Below are 26,507 nucleotides of genomic sequence, written 5' to 3' on the forward strand. Positions count from 1 at the left end.
TACTGATACAATAAAAGTATTATTTTTTCCATTTTTCATGTTTTATCTAGAAAGCTGTCTCACGCTCTTACTGTCTCTTTCTCGCTGGGCTCTCTTCCCTTAATTTAAGGTTTTACCTGCTGAGTTAAGTAACTTAATCTCAGGGCAGCATTGATGTAATTTGAATGGACCCAATCTGAGTTCAGCTGTGACCCTAAGTGAATACAGCGCTTTTTGAATGACATGAATTCGTATAATGTATTTTCAGGGGACGTTTGGCCCCGGTAAGGTGTATTTCAGTGTTGACAAATTCAGTAAGATTTGTGCTCCAGGGCCAGCCGCTGTACCTGCATGCGTCTACTCGACTAAGCTTATGTGCTCATCTTTTGTACAGGAGATCATTTGCAGAGTCAAGAAGAGATGTAGCACTTTAGTTAATATGCAAGTTGATAATTATGGTATTTCATCCAGCAATTAGTGAATTAGTGCTAGTGATTGAACCCATCTGTTTGTCTTTGTATGAGTCTCGATATACATGTATTTATATTCAGTGATAATGTTCTCTCAGGCTATCTCGCAACATGCTTAATACATAAAATCTACAATATTTACAGCCAGAAAGTCCACCCAAAGAGAAACCTAAGCACGTTAATTAATGGGAGCTTAATTCATTTTGTTCCCCTAAAGATATGTTTACAAATGACTTAGTCTTATAATATTTATAGTACTTAAGTACTATAACCATGGCCCTATATATTTAAAAAAAAAAAAGCGTATGTTTGTGACAGTTATTTACAAAGCTTGGGTTTTTTAGTTATCCTACAGTGCTTAGATGTAAGTGCTTTCTTGAATATATATTTTTACTGCCAATTGTATATTGCTCTGAAAGGTCAGCAAGATGCTGCTAGCAACATATATTATCTACTACGTGATCCTTAGCCAGCCCCCAATTGTGAATTATATGTATTACTAGATAATATTTGGGGTATAATAAACTGTTTTACATACTTAGAGCATGCAAATTGTTTACCTTGACTGCCTGTTCAGCTGTAGTTCAATAAAAACTGGCATACAATTGTCCCGGATTAAATACGAGTCGGGACAAATATATTCCAACCTTATTTAAAGTCTGACCCGGACTATTGTTTATGCTCATTACAAAATTTAAACATAATGGGAATTGACTTTGTTTCAAAATGAAATGAAAATCACTATCTGAGGGTGCCGAATTGATACGGGAAATAAAAACAGCACTCCCTTTAATGTCGTCAGTTCGAACCTCCGTGTGAATGTAAAATGTTTTCCTATTTTCTTTTTATCTGTAGCTGCATTTCGTTCTCTAAGCCTTGTTTAGAATTCAAATTTGTGAGCATCATTATTATTGCACCATTTTTCAATCATAATTTATGCAGAGGCATGCCTGAAGGTGTCAATGTATAAATTTCATCCAGACAATTAACTTTTTCCTGCTCATCATCAGTCAAGATGGTATCCATGCTACTGTGAACAACAGTGTCACCTTCTAGTGTATTAAGTACATCTTTGTTTATCTTTAGGAAATCAGTATCAAAAGTATTGCACAGTCTAAGAATAGCAGTGCATCTCCGGACTTAACCCCTTAATGACAAAGCCCGTACATGTATTGATTTCAATGGGTTTAGGGACCGCCCATTGTCCTTAGGGGGTTAAAGGATGTGCCTAATATTTCCTCTATCAAGCATCCATTACAAATTAAATTATCTGGGATTTCAATATTCTCTTCTGAAATACCGTCATCATCAAAAAGTTCCCTGTTACCTAGCCTTAATAGCCAAGCTGCAAAAGCCTTTTTTATCTGCACCAGTCCTCAGTTATTTTATTTGTTGGAGGTACCTCCAAGCTTTACTGCATTTCAAACTGTTTTGAACAGATCAGGCTCTCTTGCCATGTTTAATTTTGCCGTTACTTTAGCTTTTAAAAGCCGTTAAAGCCATTAATGAGCTCTTCCGTTAAAAAACAATTCGATGACATACTGCGTGACTCAATAGGTAGTTACCCAAGTCTATCTTATTATAGGGATAAGAGACAAACCAGACTTTCTTTGTTGTTTCGTTAAGAGACTTAAAAATTATTTTAACTGGGCATCTGCTTTTCAGCAGGCAACTTTCATGTTCAGAAGTATTCAGGCAAGAAAGTATTCATGATGAGGCCTTGAGGAGACAGGATAACTCATTACAGATTCAGGACCGCAATAAAAAAAACCGAAGAACCATGACAATGCTGTAGATTTATTAGCTGGTAAAATGTTTGTCTGGATCAGAGCTTGTCATATTATTCCATGGGCAGGTTTACAGTAAGTAAGCAGGTTTAGGTAAGAAAAAAATCCCCTTGAAGACCAAGAATGTATTTGTTCTGTAAAAGCCACAACCTGCTTGAAGATCTACTCACTTATTTTATGATACTCTACTGTCTGTATTAGCATTACATGATCTAATCAAAGAATTTACATTCTCCGCACTACTCCCATTACATAGCCAATGTAACTGATTTTGAGGAACAATTCTTTAACATACCTCTTCCCAGGTTTCTATGTGTTGATACATAAAATGGATATGAGTGCACAGTGCTGTGGAATATGATGGCGCTATATAAATCAATAAATAATGATCAAAAATAATAACTATCATGGCAGACTGCAAAATAATCACAACCGACTGCCTTTCAATCTTTGGCATGCTGTTCTGCAAATCTACATTATAATTTTATGTAGTGAACGTTGTGTCTCACTAGGAGCAAGTTGGGCTTCTTATGAAGTCTGCACTATATATTGCATATTAAACAGACTCTGGCTTAAATAATGCATTAAACAGCAAACATTAATATTTATAGCCTACATGATAGTATACACTGAATGGCTATGATGTGTACAACAAACTGGTTACTAGACATTCAATGTTCTAGCTAAATGTACACTAAACAATTCTAGAATGGTGCTGTTACTACAAGAAAACTTAATGTCCCATGGCTTAGATTGTAAGAACCTCTATGTTTCGGAAGTAATTTGCAAGAACATGGAGAATCACATGAATAATATATTACCCATTAACACAATAGCAAGTAGATTCTAGTGAAAATAGGTGATGGACAGCACAATATGTCCAGGTGTAGCAGATATACCAGTAAATTATATTCTATATCGTGATAAATTGCAAATGGTGTCCTTTAAGCACACAACAGCAGAATCTGTATATGTAGGCAAAAGACAGGAAAATTAATAAACAAACTAATATAGTATCAGAGGTAGACCCAGAAATATGTATAAGAGCTACTGGCAGTGCAGGGGTGTGTACTGTATATATACTCCTGTGCATCAGTGTCCCAAATTGGTTAGACAATGCATCGCATCCTCCATTGACTTGAACAGTGACCATTAAAGTCTATTGACTCAGTTCAAGTCAACTGACCACTCAACTTCTTAGTGAATAAACCCAAAAGGTCATATGTAAAGAGAATATTATATGCAAAATAGTGAAGGTGGTACAGTCACTAATCTGTGAGTTGTTTGCAAGGACATACAACTATACATTTTGGGAATTTCAGGTGAGAATATGTGAATTTAATGTGAACTCTTGCCTAAAACTTGCAAAATATTCAACCCCACCATAAATAAATTAAAAAAAATAATCTAATAAAAAAAGAACAGGACCTTCCTATTAACCAATGGGAGGTGGAAATTTCCACCCTCTTCCTCCATCCTGTGTATGGTGAAGTAGGGTATATTGCACTATATATTGACACCCATCCCCGGCTCAGTAGATCCAAAGACCCCAATACAATTACTAGTGGGATAGCAGAGTTAAAGTAAATAAAAATACATTTGGGGTGATCTTTCCCCCCTGCCCACTAGGGTGAGGGGGGCTTAAATACATAAGTATACAAAAGCCTGTTTGGGGGGACATAGATCCCATCCCAGGAACCCCATCCCTCAAAGGGTGCATCCTATAGGAAATAAATACATTCCTTACCTTTCAAGGGCCCATCCAGTAATGATCCATGAAGCCCTCAAAAAGCCACACAACAAACCCACAAAAAATAAAATAAAGAGAAGTTATTAATCTTTGCCGAATGTCAAAGGAGCATGCAATACAGCTTCCTAACACTCTGTCGGCTCTGGGGCAGCCAGTGGCTATTTTTTAATCTGTTGCCTTCAGGCGAAGGTGGGTTACTTTTATTTATTTATTTATTTATAGTTATATATTATAATATTTTGAATAAAAACAATTATTGATTGTGATCATCATTCATTATTGTGATCATCATTCCTTTATTACTGTGATGAATTCTGTCAAATCTATCCCCCCTTACCATGTAAATCTTTTAAGATGTATACATATTTGCTCAGACAATAGTGAAGCAGGAGAGCTAAGCATGATCCCCATGCATTTAAAAGCCAGCAGGCCCGCAGAGTGTCCTGCAGCCTTCTTCACTGATAACAAGGTAGAGTGTTAGATCCTTCCAGAGCTGATCAACGTAGAGCCATCAGATCCTTCCAGAGCTGATCAAGTTTCATATGTTTATTTAATTCTCTGAGGTCTTAAATGTGCATGAATTCCAAAAGGATTCCAGTTTGTCTGATGGCATCACTCAGCACAATCATATGACATTATAACCTAGCTGACCGGATTACTACATTCTAGTTCTGCATGCTGCTGAAGTCTTAAAAATACACTTTAGGTGAATGTCAGGCTATTTGTCAGTCCCACAAATATATATACCATCTAGGAGAGTGTGCTTAAATTTTACGCTCCATAGTATAACAGTAGCTCTGTCTACAGAGGATAGTCTTTGGCTATCTACAGCCAAGTCACATGGACTACCTGCTGCAGAGGCTGCTCTTCCATTTCTTTCTACAGTGCTACTAATCTGCTTCATAGAAGCTGGGGGACCAGTTGGGGGACCAGGTCATATATAATGGATGTCTCATCCACAGCATTGAAAATGACATGGCACAGTGATAATATTCCCTATCCATTATTAATGTCATTGAGTCCCATGTAAGGAACATCCGATCTTCTGCTCATGAACTCTGAGTGAAAATGTCATCAAACACCAACTCCAAATTGTTGTCCTACTGAAATTCTCAGCAAATATAGATCACAATGATTGGGCAGCTAGCAGTGGGATCATAACTGCCCTTGCTACATCACTGGACACAATGTCACCTGTCCTTTATAACTAAGGCTCCCTGGGGGGGTTGTAGTAGTATTGATTTTGTAATATTCCATTGGTTGCTATGGTGTTAAGACCACTTTTGAAATTGTGTACGGGAACAACTATGATATATAACCCATATTGTTTCATAAATTTATTCAAAGTACACTAAGAAAATGAAACTGTTATTTTTCACAATTCCTCACACAAACTGAAATGTGTGTCGGTTCTTTGCATTTTATAGCGCTCTATAGAAGTGATCTTATATTAATCATAGCATTTGTTGTTGCCTTATTGAAAATTATCGCTGCTACTGATACCCAGGCAAACTGTTCTAGTTTGTGCGTTTTTCTTTATAGTCTATGTGGAGTAACATTCTAAAAGCTGGATTATAGAACATGCTTTACATTTGTTACAGAAGAAACATACTTCATTCATGCTTCCCATCCTTTGTGTGTCTGGGATGTGTATAACTCAGGGCAGGAGTTTGCTTCATATTAGCATTAGGTTGGAGTGCAGGGAAGCTATCGCTATAGCAACACAGCGCATCAAACAGCTGTGAATTTCATGAAAGAAACTAACCAGGACTATCTATCTCCTGCTGACCTGGATCATAAAGGGGTTGCCAAGGAACCAACAGAGAGCGCCCAGGACTTCTACTGAAAGCATGTGTTTACTCAGCTCCTGAATACCTGTCTATTTGTAATTACAGTCAGGGTTATGTGCAAGGAGGTTTTCTGTCACTGATGCTGCAGATCAGGACCAACTGATATACTGGCCAGTTATGTGGCATTGTCCTTCTGCTCTCGTGGTAGATACATTTGATGGGCAGGGTTTATTATCTAGTCTTTAGGTTAAGTTAAGCCTAACTCCCAACAACTTAATTGTGGCAAAGGATAGAGCACTGTCCAGTAATCAAGCATCTCTTGCTTTCATCAAGTTCTGTCTTTTTCCTTGACTTGGAAAAACTAGGGAACGTGGGAACTAGGCTCACAAGTACAACCGAAATGAACCCTTTTCTTCTGTTTTCTCTTTCCTGATAAATAACCATCTTATGGCTATCCTCAGGCCATTTCAGCACTAAGGGATCGCTGTTTATGTTGTTCTATGTCTATGGTATATAGTTAAGTACAAACACTTCGGATCGATAGGTATAGAATGTCCTGTTTCATGAAAACATTGTGGGCAATAAACACCCTCTCTTATCATGTTCATGACCCCTTCCATATGGGAGCTCCCACAGGATGCATTTCATATAACTATGAATGGCTCTCAGTGGTTGGTAGAACTGTCGGGGTCCCACTGCATTGCAGAAGAAATTGCCATGGCAACGCGCCTCACAGTATCATCGCGGAAACCATGTCCAATTACCAAGAACAGATAATATTGAAAGGGTTTATCACACACATCCCCTTGTGTAGTGTGTAGTGGAAGTCTGCATAAAAGAATATTTGCACACCATTTACGCATTAGCATTGGTTTCTGACTTCAATGTCTCAATGAGGCATTATGGTGCTTTAGGTGCAATGGACACATGTGAAGCAAAGTCCAATGGCTTCTCACCTCAGATGCTTCCAACAATGACTACTTAGACTGCAATAAAAGTTAAAAGGTTAAGACCTCACGTATTCTTAAAGGAACAGTAAAACGTGTAAAAAAATAAATGGTTGTTTCTCTTCAGCAGAATCACTGTTCACAACTCTGATGGTGGTTTGGAGTGTACATTTTCCACCCCAGAAATTAGTATTAATAAGGCCCACATATTAAGCCTATAGTTCCTATGAAAACTCAGCAGTGTGTGACAACCACTGGGAAATAGAGTGGAAGTATTTTTAAGAGAAACAAAGTTTGTTCGGCTTAAACAAGGACATAAGTAAAGATGAATGACTGCCCCTGAAAACTGTCCTAACAATATCCTTTTGCTAGTTTTAACAACTTATTTTGACAATACTGCAACAACTGAAAACCAGTGGTAGTGTTTCTGAAATACATTGCTTTTGACATAGTTTGTTGGCCTTAGAAATGTATTCTAGTTCATGTAATATGGAATGTATGTAGAAGGCATATTAGTATAAAATAAAATTTTAGTTTCTGCCTTTAGTCCCTGGAGTTACGCCTGTTTGTCTGTACAATACACAATGCTTCGTAGATGCTGTGGACATTACAGAAGGTGTTGTCCACCCAGTCTAGGAGGAGACTCTCAAATATAGCTGATTAATACTATACCAGCACAAAATAATTAAATACGTGCATTGGATTGTACTTTAACAGACCACGAGTTTAGCCAGACCAAAATTAATACGTTAATGATAATTGTCAGTGTTACAAACCAATTAATTATTTATGTGGTCACCTAGTGGCAAACTAATACAGGGATTTGATTAATTACCACAGTACCAAGACAAAGTCTAACGAGATAACAGCATTACATTTGACCAGTGAAAATATACATTCTTATAATGTGTATCGAGCAGCTTGTGTAAGCAAAAATGGTAAACACAAAAAAACAAACTTCGAAATGTTAAAATGTATTTTATTATAAAAAAAACTTAGAAAATTAGGGATTCCCCCCCCCTTTATTGGGGGTATAAAGGTATTTAAGAGGTACTTTTTCTTCAGCTACATTAAGTATGTGCAATTTATTGTATTAAAAAAGTGACTTTGTTTTTTTATTACCCTTGTATTTCTATATTTACTATATTTTTTAGACTAAATTAAAAATATATATATAGTGTCTAAAGAAAGTCCTTTACTTCCTAAAAAAAAACCAAAAAAAAAACCAATCTGTAATTTGTACGGGAGCATTAAAAAATTCATTATTGAACAGGCAAACAGTAAAAACGGCCATTTTTTTCAGTTACAATAATATATACAAAAACCTCTGGATGCTAAAGGATTATAATATATTTTTTAAAATTAAATGTGTGACTGGTTTCAATTTCAGTATTGCTTTGTGGTAACTTATATTAGTTTTTTTTATAGAGGTTTCAAAGTATGTGCGTCTGTGTCCTGATCTCAGTCGTTAAAAAAATACATATTGACATAGAAGTCTTCCGTTTTGATTTTTAAACATGTATTCTGTAGCATACTAAAAAATATCAGCTTTAGGTATGGCATGGCAGTTAGTCTTTTAAATGTGTTTTTCCTACAATATCTGTCAAACAAGTGACTGATTTCATTGTGAGCCAACACCTGCATGAAGCTTCAGGAAGCAGCGTTACTATCTAGTGATGAACCACATCAACATCACTTGGGTACCACTGTCCCCATCTGTAAGAAGATATAATTACTTTTAGTGGAAATGAACCAGAGGACTGCGTCTCCATGGAGACAAGATCTCCAAGCTCTCATTGGCTGGCAGGCCAAGTGAAGATGCTCACATGGCTTCAGAGGCTCGATATCCTGTATATAAATAGAGGATTTATTTTTAAAACCAAATATGTCTGTTTTATTTCGGTACTGAGTGCGAAAAGGGGGGGATTAAGACTTTTTTTCCCCCTGACAATCCAAGTTAAATTTTCACAGCGTGTTCCTTTTAAGCATTGAACCTGCTTTACTTTCTGGATAAAGGTGAATCTCAATTAGATAAAAGAAGATACTGAATAATTTATCACTAGTTGTCATGGATTGAAAAATACAATAAGAAGCGACTTCTGAAGATAGGATTAGATTTTGTCTGCCCTTTAGGCTGTAAAGAAAAACGTCTGTGATCCCTGCCTGCTTCAATGTCTGTCAGAATCATGGCATAGGTTATATGCTGCAAGTCATTTTATATCGGAGCATATTTTTAGCCCCCATCTGCTTTAAGAGTTAAGGTATGCTACAACATGTGGATTTGACCTGCATATGGCAGAACGTACAACCAATTATATGGTTGCTACAGAGTTTGGTTTGTACCAAGGACCACAAGGATTTTCCCTGTCCAACCTGTCAAATGCCATTCCCTGCCAAGAGTCACCTGTCTCACCTCCTTTATCAATAGCGACGTCTACCTGTGATCCTAACAGCAACATTTAACACTGCCCCATTGTTGACAGGCCCTGCTCCTCCCATGGCGACACCACAAGGAGGAGTAAGGGGAGGACTCCGGGTCCCTGACCCAGCAATATTCCCAGGTATGGTGATGTGCTACTTTACCATACTTAGTGTCTGCATGTAACCATCAGTCGGTGGCTTTGTGGCAGTTATTGTGGATATATGTGGCTGGCCCTTTAAATGCAAGTTGTTGTTAGTGTTTGTATGGAGTGTCTGTGTCTCTGTAAATGCCAGTGGGTTTCTGTTTGTTTAGCAAACACACATTTACCCATTGTCAGATGATCAGCAAGAAAGCACTGACACACACAAGCACAAGGATCCAGGAAATATATATATATATATATATATATATATATAATCTATAAACTACATATGTATATATGTGTATGTATATATACATACTGTATATATATATATATATATGCATATATATATATATATATATATATATATATACTGTATACACTGTATATATATATATATATATATATATGTATATGTAACTTTTTTCTCAGGGACTGAAATGTTGTTTTTTTGTGTTGAAACCTATTGGGGAAAGAATAAAATGACAACACTGTTTACACGCCTCTATTTAAGAAATGTACCAAGTTTAACTTTCTACAAATAGAACAGCACCTTTTACAATTACGTACAAAGGCATACACTCCAAGTGTTCACCCAGAGGCAGAAGACAACATTATATTCAACCAGTGACAAATGTCCATAGCTATGATTATTGCTTTATAACCAATCCATCTCCTACCAAGATATTGTACTAATTTGGTCAGGTATGTTTTTTTTCTTTGCCCCATCTGTGTGTCGTATTGCTTTTGGCAAGCCACATCATATGTCAGTATGTTTGTGCATGCCCTCGCAGCTCAGGGTAGTATCAAGAGGGCCATAATGAGCAACAGGATGGACAATACTGAACTAGATAAATACCTCCTAATATGATGAATGTACATAGAGGGACACTTTTGCAGGGCCACCCGGAGGAGGTGGGAGCGGAGAAGATAAAGTGTCACAGAACGGTTGCAGAAAATGTTTTCATGAACACCGTGCACCAGCCTCGCCTTGGCCCTGCACTTTTGGTTTAGGAGATGTGATTAGGGAGAGGGCTTTCTAATCGTTTCATGGGACTTTGTGACCTATTGATACTGTAGCTATTTATGTAACCGAATTAGGTAAATTAGCTGCCTGTATGATGGTGTGTTGGAAAGCCATATGGCTAAGCCTCTCCCAAAATACATCTTTACCCGAGTATGGGCTTGGGATTGTATTATGACTTAAAACAAGGGCTGTTAGTAGTTGCCAGTTAATAACCACATGTCAGTAACAACCACACACCCACCGGCATTCTGGTACCTTTTGGCCTGGGTAGCAAGCTAAGCCAAGTGGCCCCCACTCCTGCACCCACCATTGTACATATACACACACTTTCACTTACTTTACATGCTCTATCACACACACACAAATGTGTACACAGCTACTGTGCCGCTACAGCACTGTAACAAGACACTAAATCAGGCATGTCCAAACTTTTTTCGAAGAGTGCCGGATTTGATGAAGTGAACATGTGCAGGGCCGACCATTTTGCCCGACATTCTTTGAACCATTACAATTAAATGCAAATTAACTATTTTATGCAAAGTTTATTGAAAACGGCATACTTTTCATTTTGTGACTTGGATGACAAATCTAAACAGGTGTTAAATCCCTCTGCCTTTAATATCAAAATAACAGATCTATATTTGGGCAACTTATCTGTGGGGCCTTATCAGTCCGGAACGCGGGCCGCAATTGGCCCTCGGGCCGGACTTTGGACATGCCTGCACTAAATGATCTCTTTGCAATCCTGTCTCACAGAATTTGGACGGGCCCTGGGAGAAATTGCTCTCCTGTCCCTAGGGGCAGCCCGCCTCTGTACACAACCCAACTATAGACAGTAAGTGTCTTTTTGTGTACATGTTACATTTTGTTAAGCAGTTGCAATGCATTTTCCTATGTGCAAGAATATTTATAGAGTCGGCATACACCCACCCACTGCACAGTGAAATTACACAGCCTGTTTACCTTCAAACATATATTTATAAATTACATAACTGCAGGATCGGATAAGTATGGTAACTGTGACTGTTTTCAATAGTCTGGTAGAAGGGAAATACAGCTGACATCCCAAATAGGTTGACTCATACAATTCCAATTCCAATTGTAACTTTAATGCGGCTGGGCCAGATACAAATATCTTCTATACATTGCTCTAATTTAGTATTTAGGACTCAAACCCCCTGTCCCTCTTTCCGTCCCTGATGTCACTGTTTTCTAGGAGCTCAGAATGTTAGCTGGGCACTTAAACCACAGTCATATCTAACAATTGTTTAGCAAATAAATTGTGTAAATAAAATGCATTTTCTTTTAAAAACTATTCTGTTGCATAAACAGCTATCGATGGGTCAATAAGTCACACAACAAGCCTGCATAAGGTACAGCTGGACAAGCCAGTGTTCACACTGGCCCCAAACCCAATGTGAGGCTCATCCGGAACTTACAAGTAAGTCTGGCTTGGATCTCACCCTGCTTGTCAAGTCAGGTCTGGGGTTGGGCTTGGTCCCTCTACAGTAAAGCCTTTGCTGCTAGCCATGCTCCTAGCCAGATCCCAGTAAAAGTGTGCCTCTGGAAATTTGAAGTGTTTGTAGGGATGAATACGTTTAAAAATGACAGCAGAGGTACACTGCAGTTAACCTTGAGACATCCAAAATTGCTGGTACCTGTCTCCACGTTCTAGAAAATGCATGTGGAGCAATGATGTATGCCAACAATGACCTGGATTTTCTTAAGAAACAGATAAATAGTCTGGTATGTGCAGAATATAAAAAGCATACTTTGGTCTGTATACATGAGCTAACATGGAGACCCAACGCATGTTTAAACCTAGACGTTCTAAATGTGGTGACCCTACGACTCTTCGAATAATAAACATTTAATAATCTATTGCAAAGCTTTAACAATATCAGTGACCAAATGGTTCTAATGGCCAGATGTAATAAACATACCTTGTCAAGATTTATATTGTTAGGGATATTAATGAGCCAAAATAAGCAAAACCAATATTTTATCACATACGCAAAATAACGACGCTATCAAATATTGTAGTACCACATCCACAATATATATATCACTATATTTTATCTCCGATCCTAAATTCTTTCAGATCGCCGAAAATTATAATTCAAATTAGATAGATATCGCCACGATAGTCAATCAAAAATATTTATTTATTGTGAATACAATTTATAAAATCTATGTATGAGTCACACAGTGCATAATATAAAACACAACGTTCTTAAAACATGTCAAAATTGAATCAATACAAATACAATATATTATCGATAGTTATCAATATGAATTAGCATTTTATGAGTCTAACACACAATTAATTTCCAGTCCACTCAGCAACCAAAAATTTATAATAATCAGGGCAGTAATAAAAATATCACTATTTCTCTTATATTAGTTTAACTAATATGACAAATTAAAAAGTAATATAATAATGTCTACGAGTATTAGTGAAATTCCTAATAGATGCAAATGATGTCAAACTTCATCTACAGGTAAAAATACCTTTTCATTATTGTTATTATCACGGGTTATAAGCTGCAGTCTCACAAGCCGTCATATACAATAATGCAATATATTATTTCCCAGAAACAGGGAATTCTATATGAAGAAGACAAAATTCATCTCTATTCAGAATAATAAAACAATTATAATTACCACCGCTTGTTGCTGTTGTCCCACCGGTCCTTGTGGAAATTAATCCAGGTTCATTGGCAAGAAATTAAGTGGAAAAGAATATAACTTTCTACCAGTTATATAGGTTAGAACTCAAAGTAACTCCAAGAGTGAAATATGGTGCCAGAATCTTAAGATTCCAATTCTCTGGGGTAAATTTGGTGAATAAGTCCGTCCTTTTCCTTTTTCTCTTTTTTTTTTTTTTTAATTATCCAAGACATAAGCTTAAAAACAGAGCTTATTATCATAGCCTCCACCTCTTGATTGGAATTCTCCAATCATAACGGTGGGTTTTACCCATTAAAATTAGGATTTCTACTCATATTTACACCGTTGTAATTTCTTAATTTACCTGTGAGAGACGCTCTGGTCTAAGAATTAATTTAAAACCATTAGATATGTGTTTGGAATTTATCCTTGGTCACCCTAATCGCCAGGTGTTACCTCCTAGATAGTAACTCAGGCCTTGGTAGTCTTACCATGTATCCCCCATTCCAAGTTACATTTCTAAAGATATGCAGCGTCTACTCCTTAACTTTCTCATGGAAGATAACATTAATTGTATCATATATACGCTGAAACATCATTATACATGAATACTCCTTTGTTCTCAATTATAGAGGGAACAAGGACAAAAAGAAATCATCACTACATGATTAAGTAAAATAAAATGGATCTGACTCCATTTTGATTTCATGTAAAATACAGAATACATGAAATACATGTTTTCTATGATAAAATATCTGACAATATCCTGAATATTTCCACCTGTATTCAAGCAAGGATTTCAAACTGTGGTATAGAAGTTAGAAAAGCACCAATTGAGATACATAGATATAATTTAATGGTAGTGTTCCATGATGCAGACTGTGTGACCCTGAGACTTTACCCACCTCACAGTGAGACTCAGGGGCAAACCGTAAGACTTGCTGGTGTGCAAAAAATGGCTGGGTTGGGTTACTGTCACATCCAGTTGGCAAAAACTGCAAGAACGGACTAAATCACGTTAGTTGACTGCATGTGGTGACTGGTCTTCTGGCTATGTGTGTTGGTTGCTTGGGTTGCTGGATAAGTATTCCTCCTAGTAACCTGAGCAGACCAGCACACAAGACTGTGACTGTACAACCTTAGAGATGGCTTTGGCTAAGATACCCTCTTTGATGCCTACAACACCTTAGAAAAAGTCTTAGTTTAAACAGGTACCTACTAGGAGTCATCATAGAGAACATATTGGTGCTTCATATGTATTATGGTGAAAGGCCTATATTTAAAACAGTATAATAAGCAAAAGTGTTCTACAAGCTACAACAAAACACAAAGCTTCTCATGGAAGAAAACAGCATGTTAGTTTTACAGTGCCCCCTTGTCATTTTTCCTATTTTGTTGCATTACAACCTGGAATTAAAATGGATTTTTATTTGAATTTAATGTATGGACATACACAAAATAGTCCAAATTGGTGAAGTGAAATAAAAAACAGAAAAGTGGTGCATGCATATGTCTTCACCCCTTTTGCTATGAAGCCCCTAAATAAGATCTGGTGCAACCAATTACCTTTAGAAGTCACAAAATGAGTTAAATAAAGTCCACATGTGTGCAGTCTAAGTGTCACATGATCTGTCACATGATCTCAGTATATATACATCTGTTCTGAAAGGCCCCAGAGTCTGCAGCACCACTGAGCAAGGGGCACCACCATGCAAGTGGCACCATAAAGACCAGTTCAGGTCATAAAGAAACAAATCAGGCACAAGGTTGTGGAAAAGTACAGATCAGGGTTGGGTTAAAAAAAATATAAAAAACTTTGAACATCCCATGGAACACCATTAAACAAATGGAAAGAATATGGCACCACAGCAAACCTGCCAAGAGAGCGCCGCCCACCAAACCTCACGGACCAGGCAAGGAGGGCATTTATCAGAGAGGAAACAAAGAGACCAAAGATAACTTTAAAGGAGCTGCAAAGCTCTGCAGCGTAGATTGAACTATCTGTCCATAGGGCCATCTTAAGCCGTACACTCCACAGAGCTGGGCTTTATGGAAGAGTGGCCAGAGAAAAGCCATTGCTTAAAGAAAAAAATAAGCAAACATGTTTGCTGTTTACCAAAAAGCATATAGAAGACTCCCCAAACATATGGAAGAAGGTGAGACTAAAATTGAGCTTTTTTGCCATCAAGGAAAACCCTGTCTGGCGCAAACCCAGAAACTCTCACCACCTTGAGAACACCATCCCCACAGTGACTTATGGTGGTGGCAGATGTTTTTCATCAGCAGGGACTGGGAAACTGGTCAGGATTGAAGAAATAATACAAAAAATAGAGCAGCAAACAGAAAAACCACAGCTCTCAGGGATTTATGCAAAAATGAAAAACCACACGTTTAATATATTACACGGCAGACAAATGGGTCCTATGGACGTTTCTGATGTGCAAACCCCTTTCTCAGTGCACCCCCTTCAATACACAACACAGTTAGGCTCTGACCCTTCCTGCCAAAAGTGCTATGCGAGAACACACATCTCTTTCATGGAATGTGCAAATAATATATATATAAGCAACCTTTCTAGCTTTCACATCAGGAACCATCACACGGGAACTGAAAATACTGCGCACTGAGGCGCCTATCGCTTAAAATAATGCTTGATCCCAATAGTATGGCAGGTTGCCATAGCAACCATGATGCTAATGCACTCACAATATTCAGAGCGGGCAGAGAGGGGCCTGTGAACAGGGATAAAAGCATACAAGGTTAGCAGGGACCTAATTACAGAGAATTGATTCAGCAGTGGGCAACCACAAACACGATAATTAAAGAAACAACGTGCCATTAAATAAAAGTACAGGAAACTCTACAAACGATCCTTCATTTCAGGAAATAAACCACGTGTAAAAAAGCCTTTATTTTTAATCTGCTTACCTGTAATGGTAAAAGTAAGCATGTGTTAAAATAGAAAATTGGAAACGATTAAATTATTCAAAAAATAAAATAAAAATATAATAATAATAATAAATATGTTAATTTGAGACCATATATGTATATAGACTTAAATGAAAATCTGATGGAGTCCCTGCCATTCCAAAACATAGTGGTACATTGTTAAAGTACACAACAAAATAATAATACACAACATAACCTCACTGTGTATTACCTGCAACATCAACAAAGGTACGTCTCTTATCTCCTCAGCTATTATTCTAGTTGGGTAACTGGACTTTTAAATGCAACAGATACCGGGTCTCACTGCCTATTCTGGCTGTAGGATAACCTGTATCACCTTGTGATATATGATGACTCGACGCACTGTATGTTGGTGATACCACCATGACTCCATTGCTCAACTGTACAAAGTTTAACAAAGTAAATATCTTGGGATCTGTGAAAATCAAAGTAAAATATCCATTAATAAATCTAAATATCCCCTCTTTATGGATAGTATAAATGTAAAAAGATTTTCTTGTGAATTATGTAGGGCTGCTGAAATTCAGAGATACTTCTTTTATTCATTCATGTGATATTTTAGGCCTATTTTAAGATACAGGCCAAGATGCACCCCAGTTCTTTGGAACTACTTTTTCAACTTAAATTATTATATTATTGTTATACTGGCATAATCAAGGTGCATTTAAATGAAAATTATTTTGGTGACCTTCTTTTCCTGTCCTTTGCCTTCAGATGTAATAAGTAATTGCATTTTAACCACCAAACAGTTAAACCAATGTTATCTATTCTATAATTACTGTCCATATTTAGACAACAACTTCAGGGTTTGATTGTCTATTTTTAGAAGAAGGCGATATTGTGGTCCTAACCAACCATTACTAACATGCATTTCTACAATTTTACACTTACTGTAATCGATTAGCAACTGTTGTTTTAGCCAACACAAAATATAATTATTAACTATCATAGAAAGGAGACCCCATCTGGATTGAAGGTGACCCCAAACCAGAAGAAAGCAGTTATATAATACTCTTACACTGATGTATCTTCAAGTTGGCAGTTTATGGTAACAGCATTATGTTCAGCTGCATGACACTTGTAGTTTTATTTACAGTGGTTTTCGAGCATTTATCCAGACGTGAGAGCTCATGACTCATCCTAAGATAACACCCTTTGTTATGCATTTCAGTATGTTTTGGCCAGTCCTTGTTTCACTCTGTTGAAGTTGTGCAGCGACATATTGTAAGTTGTGTGTTAGATGGTTCCAGTACGACCTTTCGACTGGTACGCAGTAACGATGTACAGTATCCCCTAGCCCAGCTAAAGTGCTTATAACTCATATCATATGTTGTTGATATTCTTAGATGGAACCACCAAGAAGCTCCGCAGTAATATTCGGCGCAGCACAGAGACAGGTATTGCAGTGGAGATGCGGAATCGTGTGACCAGACAGGGGAGTCGGGAATCCACAGATGGCAGCACAAACAGCAACAGCTCTGATGGCACGTAGGTTGCCAAGTCACTTATACTCAATAATGACTTGCTTGTGCCACCCCCAATCCATGTAACCAATGCTTCCACACCCCTAACACAGCTATCTTTAAATAAGATGTTTAAGATAGCATAGCCCACACACAACCTCTTCAGTCCTATTGGCTCCCTAGATTCTCCTAGATTTCTCAAACACTTACTTGGCCTTAATGACTAAGTCTTCCCATAGTTTTTTTGTTTCTAGGTTATTTCATAGTTGTCCTTGTAGCTCTCCCCTAACATCTCACATAATAATTTGAAATTACCATTTATATATTCTGAGTGAAACTCTCAAAGACATTCCATCCGTTTACAGACATCCCCTAATATCCATCACATAATATTGTTTGCATGAGACCTCTGACCTTATCCTAATACAGTCCCCTCTACAATCATTTTGCCCCAAGGTTACTATTATATTCTTTCATTTATTCATCTAACTCTTCCCCTCTAAATTATACACATTCAAAACCATTTGCTCACTCACCTTCATAAACAAAGGTTTTATCACTCCAATTCAATTCTCTTACAGTTTTATCTTTCCCACAACCCGGCTTGGAGCAGAAAGCCAGTTCAGCAATTTCTTGGATGGACTGGGACCAGCGCAGATTGTGGGGAGACAGACGTTGGCTACACCCCCTATGGGTAAGTAAATGCCCAGAGAAAATATTTTATGCCTGTGTGCTATTTCGTTTCTAGGGATCGATTCCGATTTACACATGTAAATTGTATATTGGTTGTTGAATTAGTACACAGAATAATGAGTTTGACAGTTCCTTTCACTATACAAATTTTAACTGTTTTAATCTCGATAGAGATGCATGGTACAACCCCTGTCCCTAAAATGTGTATGCAATGTACAGAATCTTTTTTTTTTATCCTATTCTTGCAAACACAACTGATCTTATATGTGGCTAAAGGATAGCGTGCTATTGCTGCCCTTACTCCACTTTGCTTTACAACACTGACCTCTTCTGGTAATGAGTGGTTGCCTACTATTTCTAAAGTAACTGAATCTGAAACCAGTAATATGCCCTGTGTAAATCAAAGGAAAACATATACAGTGCTGTGAAAAAGTATTTGCCCCTTGCCAATTTCTTCTACTTTTGCTAAATTGTCACACTTGAATTTTCCAGGACATCAAACTAAATGTTAGACAAAGATAACACCAAATGTTATGTTTTTAAATAATAATTGTATGTATAGAAGGAAATAGCTATCCAATCCTACCTGACCCTAAATAAGTAATTGCTTCTTTATTATTATTATTATTATTAGTATCTATTATTTATAGTTACTAAATCAACCACTTAAACATTTTAATTGATGATTGGGTTCAATTTCATTGAACACATCCAGGCATGATTACCGCCAGTTCTGTTAAATCTAAACATCAAATATATAGAACCTGTATTGCAAAGTGAAGTAGGCTCAATGGTCTCAGAAAGCAGCACATGCTACCATGATCTAAAGAAATTCAAAAACAGATGAGAAGCAAAAGTATTGACATCTATCAATCAGGAAAAGGATACAACGTTATTTCCAAGGCTCCGAGACTCCAATGAACCATGGTGAGAGCCATTATCTGCAAAGAGCATCAACGGCTCATCCAGGAGGTCCCAAAGGAACCCAGGCTAGCATATCAAGAACTGCAGGCTTCTCTTGCTTCAGTTAAGGTCAGTGTTCATGATATCAGAAGGAGAAAGAGCAAAATGGCAAAAGTTGCAAGGTGAAAATCACTGCTGACCTAAAAGGACACACAGGCTTGTCTCACATCTTGATGACCCCAAGCCTTTTAGTATAATAGTCTGTGGACTGATGAGTCAAAAAATTTACTTTTTGGAAGACATGGAACACATCATTCCATAATAAGATCATACCAACTGTCAAACAAGGTGGTGGTATTGTGAAGGTCTGGACCTGCTTTGCTACTTTAGGAACTGGGTGACTTGCAATTGATGAAACTATGAATTCTGCTCTCTACCAGAGAATTCTGAAGGACAATGTCAGGCCAAAAGTTTGTGACCTAAAGCTCTAGCCCAGTTGGGTTATTCAGCAGGCAAATGATCTAAAGCACAGAATCAAGACCACCTCTGAATGGCTCAAAAGAAACAAAATGAAGGTTTTTGGGTGGCCTACTCAAAATCCTGACTTAAATCTGATTGAGATGCTGTGGCATGACCTTAAAAAGGTGGTTCATGCTTCCAAACCCTCCAAGAGTTAAACCAATTCTGCCAAGTAGAGTGGGCCAAAATTCCTCCACAGCGACATTAAAGACTCATTGCCAGTTATTCCAAACATTAGATTACAGTTGCTGCCGCCAAGGGTTATTAGGTTGAGGGGCACAATTACTTTTTCACACAGTTATATAGATTTTCATGAACTCTTTACGTTCAGTAAATGAAATCATCATTTAAAAGCTGCATTTACTCACCTTGTCTTTCTCTTATATTAAAATGACTTGGATGATCTGAAACTTAAATGTGTCAAAAGAAGAAATCTGGAAGGGGCAAATACATTTCCACACCACTGTATATGGACAGATCACAAAGATTTCTCCAGCAGTAAGAAATATAATATATAGACCTTTCAAGGAAGTATATAGTAAGTTGAACGATAGGCAGCTTCATTCCTATGATTTATTAGGCACTAGTGTTTAAGTACCAGGGCAAAATTTCGCTCCTAGTCCAGTCCTGGTAAATCCTTCATCTAGGACACAAAAAATGACGAATGACCTTTAGCAAGTCCTTCACTAATGCCATCCAAATGGATACTTGATAAAATAAAGATAAATAAGACATACGACCATCATGTGGAAAGAGGAGAATATGACAGAAAGTGAGAGACAAATGGCCTATCTATTCTGCTCATTTTTCTTCCTGCGGTAGAATTTTAACCCTTTGAGCACCAAGGAGACCCAGGAAGCCAGTCATATGCCCTATATGGTGACACCAGCAATTGCTATGTATACCTATGTAATATATGCATATATTAAATACAAATATAATATACAAACAGACATACTTAAAAATGGTGATCTTAATGGACACTTTGAATACTTCTAGTACCAAGACATGAAAAATTATTTTGTGAAGCTGGCCAATTTGAAAATGTGTCTCCATATAAAAATGTTCACCTTTTAGTTAAGTCTATCTTTCTTCAACATGGTAATTAAAGCTGACCCTGGCCTGGCTTCTCCATGTAATGTGGAGCAAAAGGCAAAACTGTCGTTGATGAAGGAGAGAGCAGAGATGAGTGTGACACCAAGGCAGAAAACTTTCGTCTTTCAGTTTGATAGTGGAGTTGTCAAAACAAAGACATATGTCCGGAATTGTGGACAGATTGGATGGCGTGATAACTATGAGCTCAGTCATGGGACGCTATCCATGATGCAATTCCTAAACCAGTCGGTGAGGCGAGTTAGAAGAGAGGGCGAAAAGTCGAAAGAGGAGATATAGATCAGGGTATCCTCTGCATATAGGGGGTATAAAAAGCCAAAGGAAGATATCAGTAGCCCGAGGGAAAAGGTGTAGATGGAAAATAGTAAGAACTGAGTCCAGAGGAACACCAACAGATAACGAAAGGAGCGAGGAGCAGGTTTCAGTGATTGAGACTCTAAAAGTACAGTCAGAGGGATAGGATTAGAGCCAGGAAAAGCTGTGTCACGCATGCCAAGAGCAAGTAGGGTTTGTAGGAGGAGGGGGTGTTCAACTGTGTCAAAGGCTGCAGAGAGGTCCAAGAGAATAAGTAGTTAGAAGTGGCCTTTATTTTAGCTGTGAGGAGATGATTAGTAATTTTAGTGAGTGCAGTGTCGTTTCTTCACTTCTGTACCCCAAGTTGAGTATGTATGTATGTGTGTATTAAATTTTGTGAACCAAGGCGGGTACCTGCATCTATGTGCAGCCTTGAAGCCGTGGCTGAATAGTTGGCCACCACAACCTGGCTGTGGCCACTTAATCATCTCTGTTGATGCAGCAGGGCCATTGACAAAAAAACTGAGCCAGAGATCTTAAAGATTTTAGTGTTCATACTTATGATCTTGCTGTACATCAAGGGGCAGAGTTATAGCTGTAATAGGCCAGAGGGGGAGGGGATCAGAACAAATGAATGAGCATTTCAAAAGCTAAATACCAAGATTTGGCCAAAAGAGAAACAATGTCCCCAAAATAGATATTTATTACACATACAGGGAAATATGAATGGATATGATGGATGCAAAGCACGTCTTGATTATGAGTTAAATATTCTGGAATCGCCACAAAAACATCTAAACTAAGCTGAAATCATGTGAGGTTTTTCTCCTTAAGCCTGTACGGCATACCCTCAGGGAGTTAATTTTTTTTGTAGTAATCTTCCTCTTTCCAATTTCTCCTTTCCTTTGGGACCAGTTCCTCTTTCTAATTACCTTAAAATTTTGCACTCCCGCTTAGAAGTATGAGATCCTTTCCATTAGAATGCAATGTACCACTCTCATTAAGAGTTATTTGTTCAGAGCACCTTACATATCCTAGAGGGAATATTGGTATTCTTGTAAAAGGGAACACTTTGCAAATCACCAGGCTGGAAGGTTTCTCCCAATTACACCTTCAACTGATGGATACACGTTAGGCAGGTTGCTGTGTCCAGTTGCAGACTTTATATATTATGGTACATTACATACAGAGCATCACAACAGCTTTTAAAATTTGAATTAATGATAAGGAGAAAAAAGGATATCAAGCACTTTCATAATAATGCGTGTAAAACTGGTTAAATGATCAAATTCTCTTTCTCCATTTCCCTGACACTGGGTTGATGACTTTCAACGGTAGACGGGTACATGTAGTTGCGTTAATCCTGGTTAGTCCTATATCTGTATCCAAGTGCTAATGTGTCTGAGCGGATTATACCAGAAAGATTAGTTCTCATAATCTGGTGCCATACCTTATGTTTTAGCTCTTGGGGCAAAATGCCTTTTTTACATTTTTCTTCTAGGGGATATCAATATCAGGATGGTAGACAGAAATGGCCAGCTGGAGGTGGAGGTGATCCAGGCACGAGGACTGACCCCAAAACCAGGCTCCAAAGCAATTCCAGGTATATGAAAGTCAGAGCATGGCCAAAGGTACACGGATCTTTGGACAGGCTGTCTTGTTTTGTTATTCATTTTGGTCCATTTCTTCTTCCTTAAATTATGGGTACATCTCCCATACCAGTCTATTATGTGAAAGTTAATAGGGAAATAAATGAGTACAGTTGCATTGTCACTGATGCAATTTTAGCGTCATTACACTTATAAAGATTAGCTCACATATTTATTAATAAACAAGTTGTTTGTGTATTAATGAATGCTAAATTTCACACACACACACACATATATATATATATATATATATTTATATATATATAATTTGCCCTTTATTCGCATGTAGTCTATCCATGTGTCCCTTACCCTTCTAGGGGTTAAAATAAAACCCTATATGGAGGTATAAAGTTCACCCATGATATCCCATCCAATGCCAAGGGGTTAAAATAAAGATGAACATTTTGAGTAGTTATGGGGCACAACTGAGCCTTCCCCATCCAAATTTCTGTGGGGTGGATGTGGTTTAAAACACACATTAACCTTTTTTGAGATGAACGTTGTTTACCCATACCTCCCCTGTCTGAAATATTGTCAATATGGCTTATTAGCCTTCGAGTATGAGTTTATTATTATTTATTTACTAATTATGTTATGTTTCCATTTTCTGACAATACCCAGTGTACCAATCACTATTATGACTGATGAATGCTTTTTTGCGGTTCCTGATGATAACCCAGAAACTTCACCAGTGTCCACAGTTTTATTGTGCTGGTATACTGACTCAATCCTGTTTATTAAGCACTGTTATAGAAAACAATACAATGTTTGACAAGGTGATGCTAGGTATACAATACAGATAAGATAATAACAGTGTTACATGTTACAAAGCCAAGGCATCACAATAAAGAATCCAAATGTACATCACTGTAGTTGTATAGTTGTTCCCCAAATATATATACGGTACAGTAATACATGTGTACATACAAGCTACATACAAGTACAATGCTGGTTAAATCACCATTCACTGATTTTGTTGCCCTCTTTATTGGCTTCTTTGTTTAAACTGTGTCCCTCCTTTGCATCCTTAACCCACTTCTGACTTTTTCCTGTGTCTTCTCATCTACTATTCACATTCCCATACCATTTAACTTCAGCCCCATACATTAAGGTCTACCTGATAGAAAATGGAATGTGCCTGTCCAAGAAGAAGACCAGGTGTGCAAAGAAAACATGGGATCCAGTTTACCAGCAAGCTCTTCTGTTTGATGAAGGGCCTCAGGGGAAGGTCTTACAGGTGAGATATCATGCAACAAAAGAGAGAATTTTCAGCAATCCTGCTAGTGGGGCGGCACCATTCCTGTATTTCAGCTTCAAGCACATGCTTCAAATGGGAATGACCCCAAATGATATCCTGTTGGCAAAGAGTTGTGCTCCTTTAGGAAGTCATACACACGATATCATTTAGCTATGCAGAGGAAAGCCTAAACATCCATATAAATATCTTCTAGGTATGTTGACAGGACTACGCTTAAGGACCAACCAATATACTGCAGGTTACTTAACAACATCCTTTATGAAGCAAAAAATTGCCCCGGGGCCCCCAACTTCACAGCTTCTTTGCCCCTTGCTCCCCTTCCAGCATACTCTCTGGCACACATATGTAAACACAGTTACACAAATTATACACTTACTCATACTCACTAACACACACGTACACATTCATTCTAACACATGCTCCACTTGACCCACTTACACATACATGCTCACACACAAAACACCTACACTTACATTCTCACACACAAACACCTACACATACATGCTCACACACAATTATACATATCTGCTCACACACACAATTACACATCCGAGCTCACTCACACACAATTACACATCCATGCTGACACACACAATTACACATATATGTTGATACAAGGACAATTACACATCCATGCTGGCACACACAATTACACATATATGCTGATACACGGACAATTACACATCCATGCTGGCACACACAATTACACATATATGCTGATACACGGACAATTACACATCCATGCTGGCACACACAATTACACATATATGCTGATACACAGACAATTACACATCCGTGCTGGCACACACAATTACACATCTATACATGTGACCCCTTTAATTACCCCAGTGGTATGAAGGATTACTACTGCTGTCTACACAGGTATTCTAGAGCAGGGGTCGGCACCAACATTGATCAGGGTGGGTCACTGTGGTCTGTGGAGGACAATAATGTTCTATGGACCTTCACAAACCTTGTCACAGACACTGGTGTCCTTGTATGGACACATTCCCTATCTCTGTACTAGAGCAGAGGTTTCACTGTGGCTCTACTGTTTCATTGATGTGAAAAGGAGAGATGCCGGGGGAATCTAGAGAGGGCTCACTAGTAAATCATAGGTAAATGATCCCCAGAAGGTACTACAAGTAAGGGATTTGACCAATCCTTGGAAGAGCATATTGGTAAATGGTCTGTGAGAGCCTTTGCTCTTGAAGGGTACAAAATGCTGAAGGTTTATTATTTCTAAGGTGTTCATGCCAATCAACCCTTTGTATATGCATATTACCAGGGGGAAAGTGACCTCCCTGCAAGATCTGATAACTTGCAAGAACACCTCCAGCATCATAGTTCAGCTTTTTAATTGTTTAGTATTTTAAACACAATAGAAAGTCAGTTAAATGATCATATGTCTTCCCTTTGCAGGTAATTGTTTGGGGAGACTATGGCCGAATGGACCACAAATGCTTCATGGGGATGGCACAGATCCTATTGGAAGAGCTAGATCTGAGTTCCAGTGTTACAGGCTGGTACAAACTATTTCCCACTTCTTCACTGGCAGACTCCAGCATTGCTCCTCTCACCCGCCGACTCTCTCAGTCCTCTTTGGAGAGTTCCACAAGCCCATCCTGTACTTAACAAGTGGTAGAATATACCTTAATTCCATTCTCCCCTATGCCCCTATGGCATTAGATGCAAGGCTGCCATTTTAATGCTAGTGGGAAAAAAAAGGAAAAATCAAAACCTAACAATTTAGAGACTGTTATTGGGAAATTAAAGATGGACTATGTTCCATATAAGCCAAACCAGGATATATTAAGCAGACTAGCCTATTTGGCAATCATTCCCCTGCTGGAATGTAAGACCTACACATTTCTCCAGTTCTAATTCTCTTAAGACAATGGTCATTCGTTAAATGGAAAGCACATATATTATACCAATAGCACACAGATCATAATTTGCATGGTAAATTCCTGGAATTCTAATAAACCCCTTCTACTGTGGGTGCCTTGCTGCTCCCTTTGCCACTGAAATTAATGTCCTTATTTTGCCCTTATATAGTAACCTCTTCTCTCAAATCTGCATAGACCCTGTAGAGCTATAGAACTGGAGTTTGCCAAGGTGGCAACTGTGATACTGTGTCTCACGTAAACCTATACATACATACATAAATATATATATAAATATATATATATATATACATACATATATAGATATATACATATATATGTATATATGCATACACGTATACACAAGCACATGTGTATGTATGCATTTACATATATTACAGAATGCTATTTTTTTCAGGAATATTGCTTTTTTGTTCAAAATTTTTGTTTGAAATGGAATGTAGCATTCCATAAAAAAACTATTGAAGAAAGGAATTGTTTACCTTCTTACCTGCACTTTTTTTTTCCACGCACAGATAAGCAATCACGTTTTCAAATATATATTCGTATAACCGCATGTAGCTCTCTGCGTATTTACAGAATGCATCCAATCCTCACCGGTTTCTTTTAAGTGCATTTAAACACTTCAGTGCCAGAAGAAATTGCAATGTATTTGTGTGTCTGTGTGTGTGTGCATTTCACACTGCCCTACCAGAGAGAACAACGAGACTGAATAAACAAGCTTTTCTATGGAAGTAAAATGAAGAAAACTGGT

General features: G+C 37.8%; 1 protein-coding gene across 1 annotated transcript in view; it reads left to right on the top strand.

The window, feature by feature from the left end:
- The window catches only part of LOC149301087 (regulating synaptic membrane exocytosis protein 3-like), a 34,108-nt gene extending 8,627 nt beyond the window's left edge, over positions 1-25,481 (top strand). Inside the window, exons 2-6 of the mRNA XM_089484574.1 lie at positions 17,301-17,442; positions 17,999-18,111; positions 22,441-22,542; positions 23,686-23,825; positions 25,269-25,481. Coding sequence (XP_089340700.1) covers positions 17,301-17,442; positions 17,999-18,111; positions 22,441-22,542; positions 23,686-23,825; positions 25,269-25,481 — 710 coding nt within the window. The remainder of the gene's footprint in view (positions 1-17,300; positions 17,443-17,998; positions 18,112-22,440; positions 22,543-23,685; positions 23,826-25,268) is intronic.
- The last annotated feature ends 1,026 nt before the right edge of the window (positions 25,482-26,507 follow it).

The sequence above is a fragment of the Sceloporus occidentalis genome, unplaced genomic scaffold (assembly GCF_023333645.1).
Source record: "Sceloporus occidentalis isolate IW3139 unplaced genomic scaffold, rSceOcc1.0.p SCAF_22, whole genome shotgun sequence".
Classification (NCBI taxonomy): Eukaryota; Metazoa; Chordata; class Lepidosauria; order Squamata; family Phrynosomatidae; genus Sceloporus; species Sceloporus occidentalis.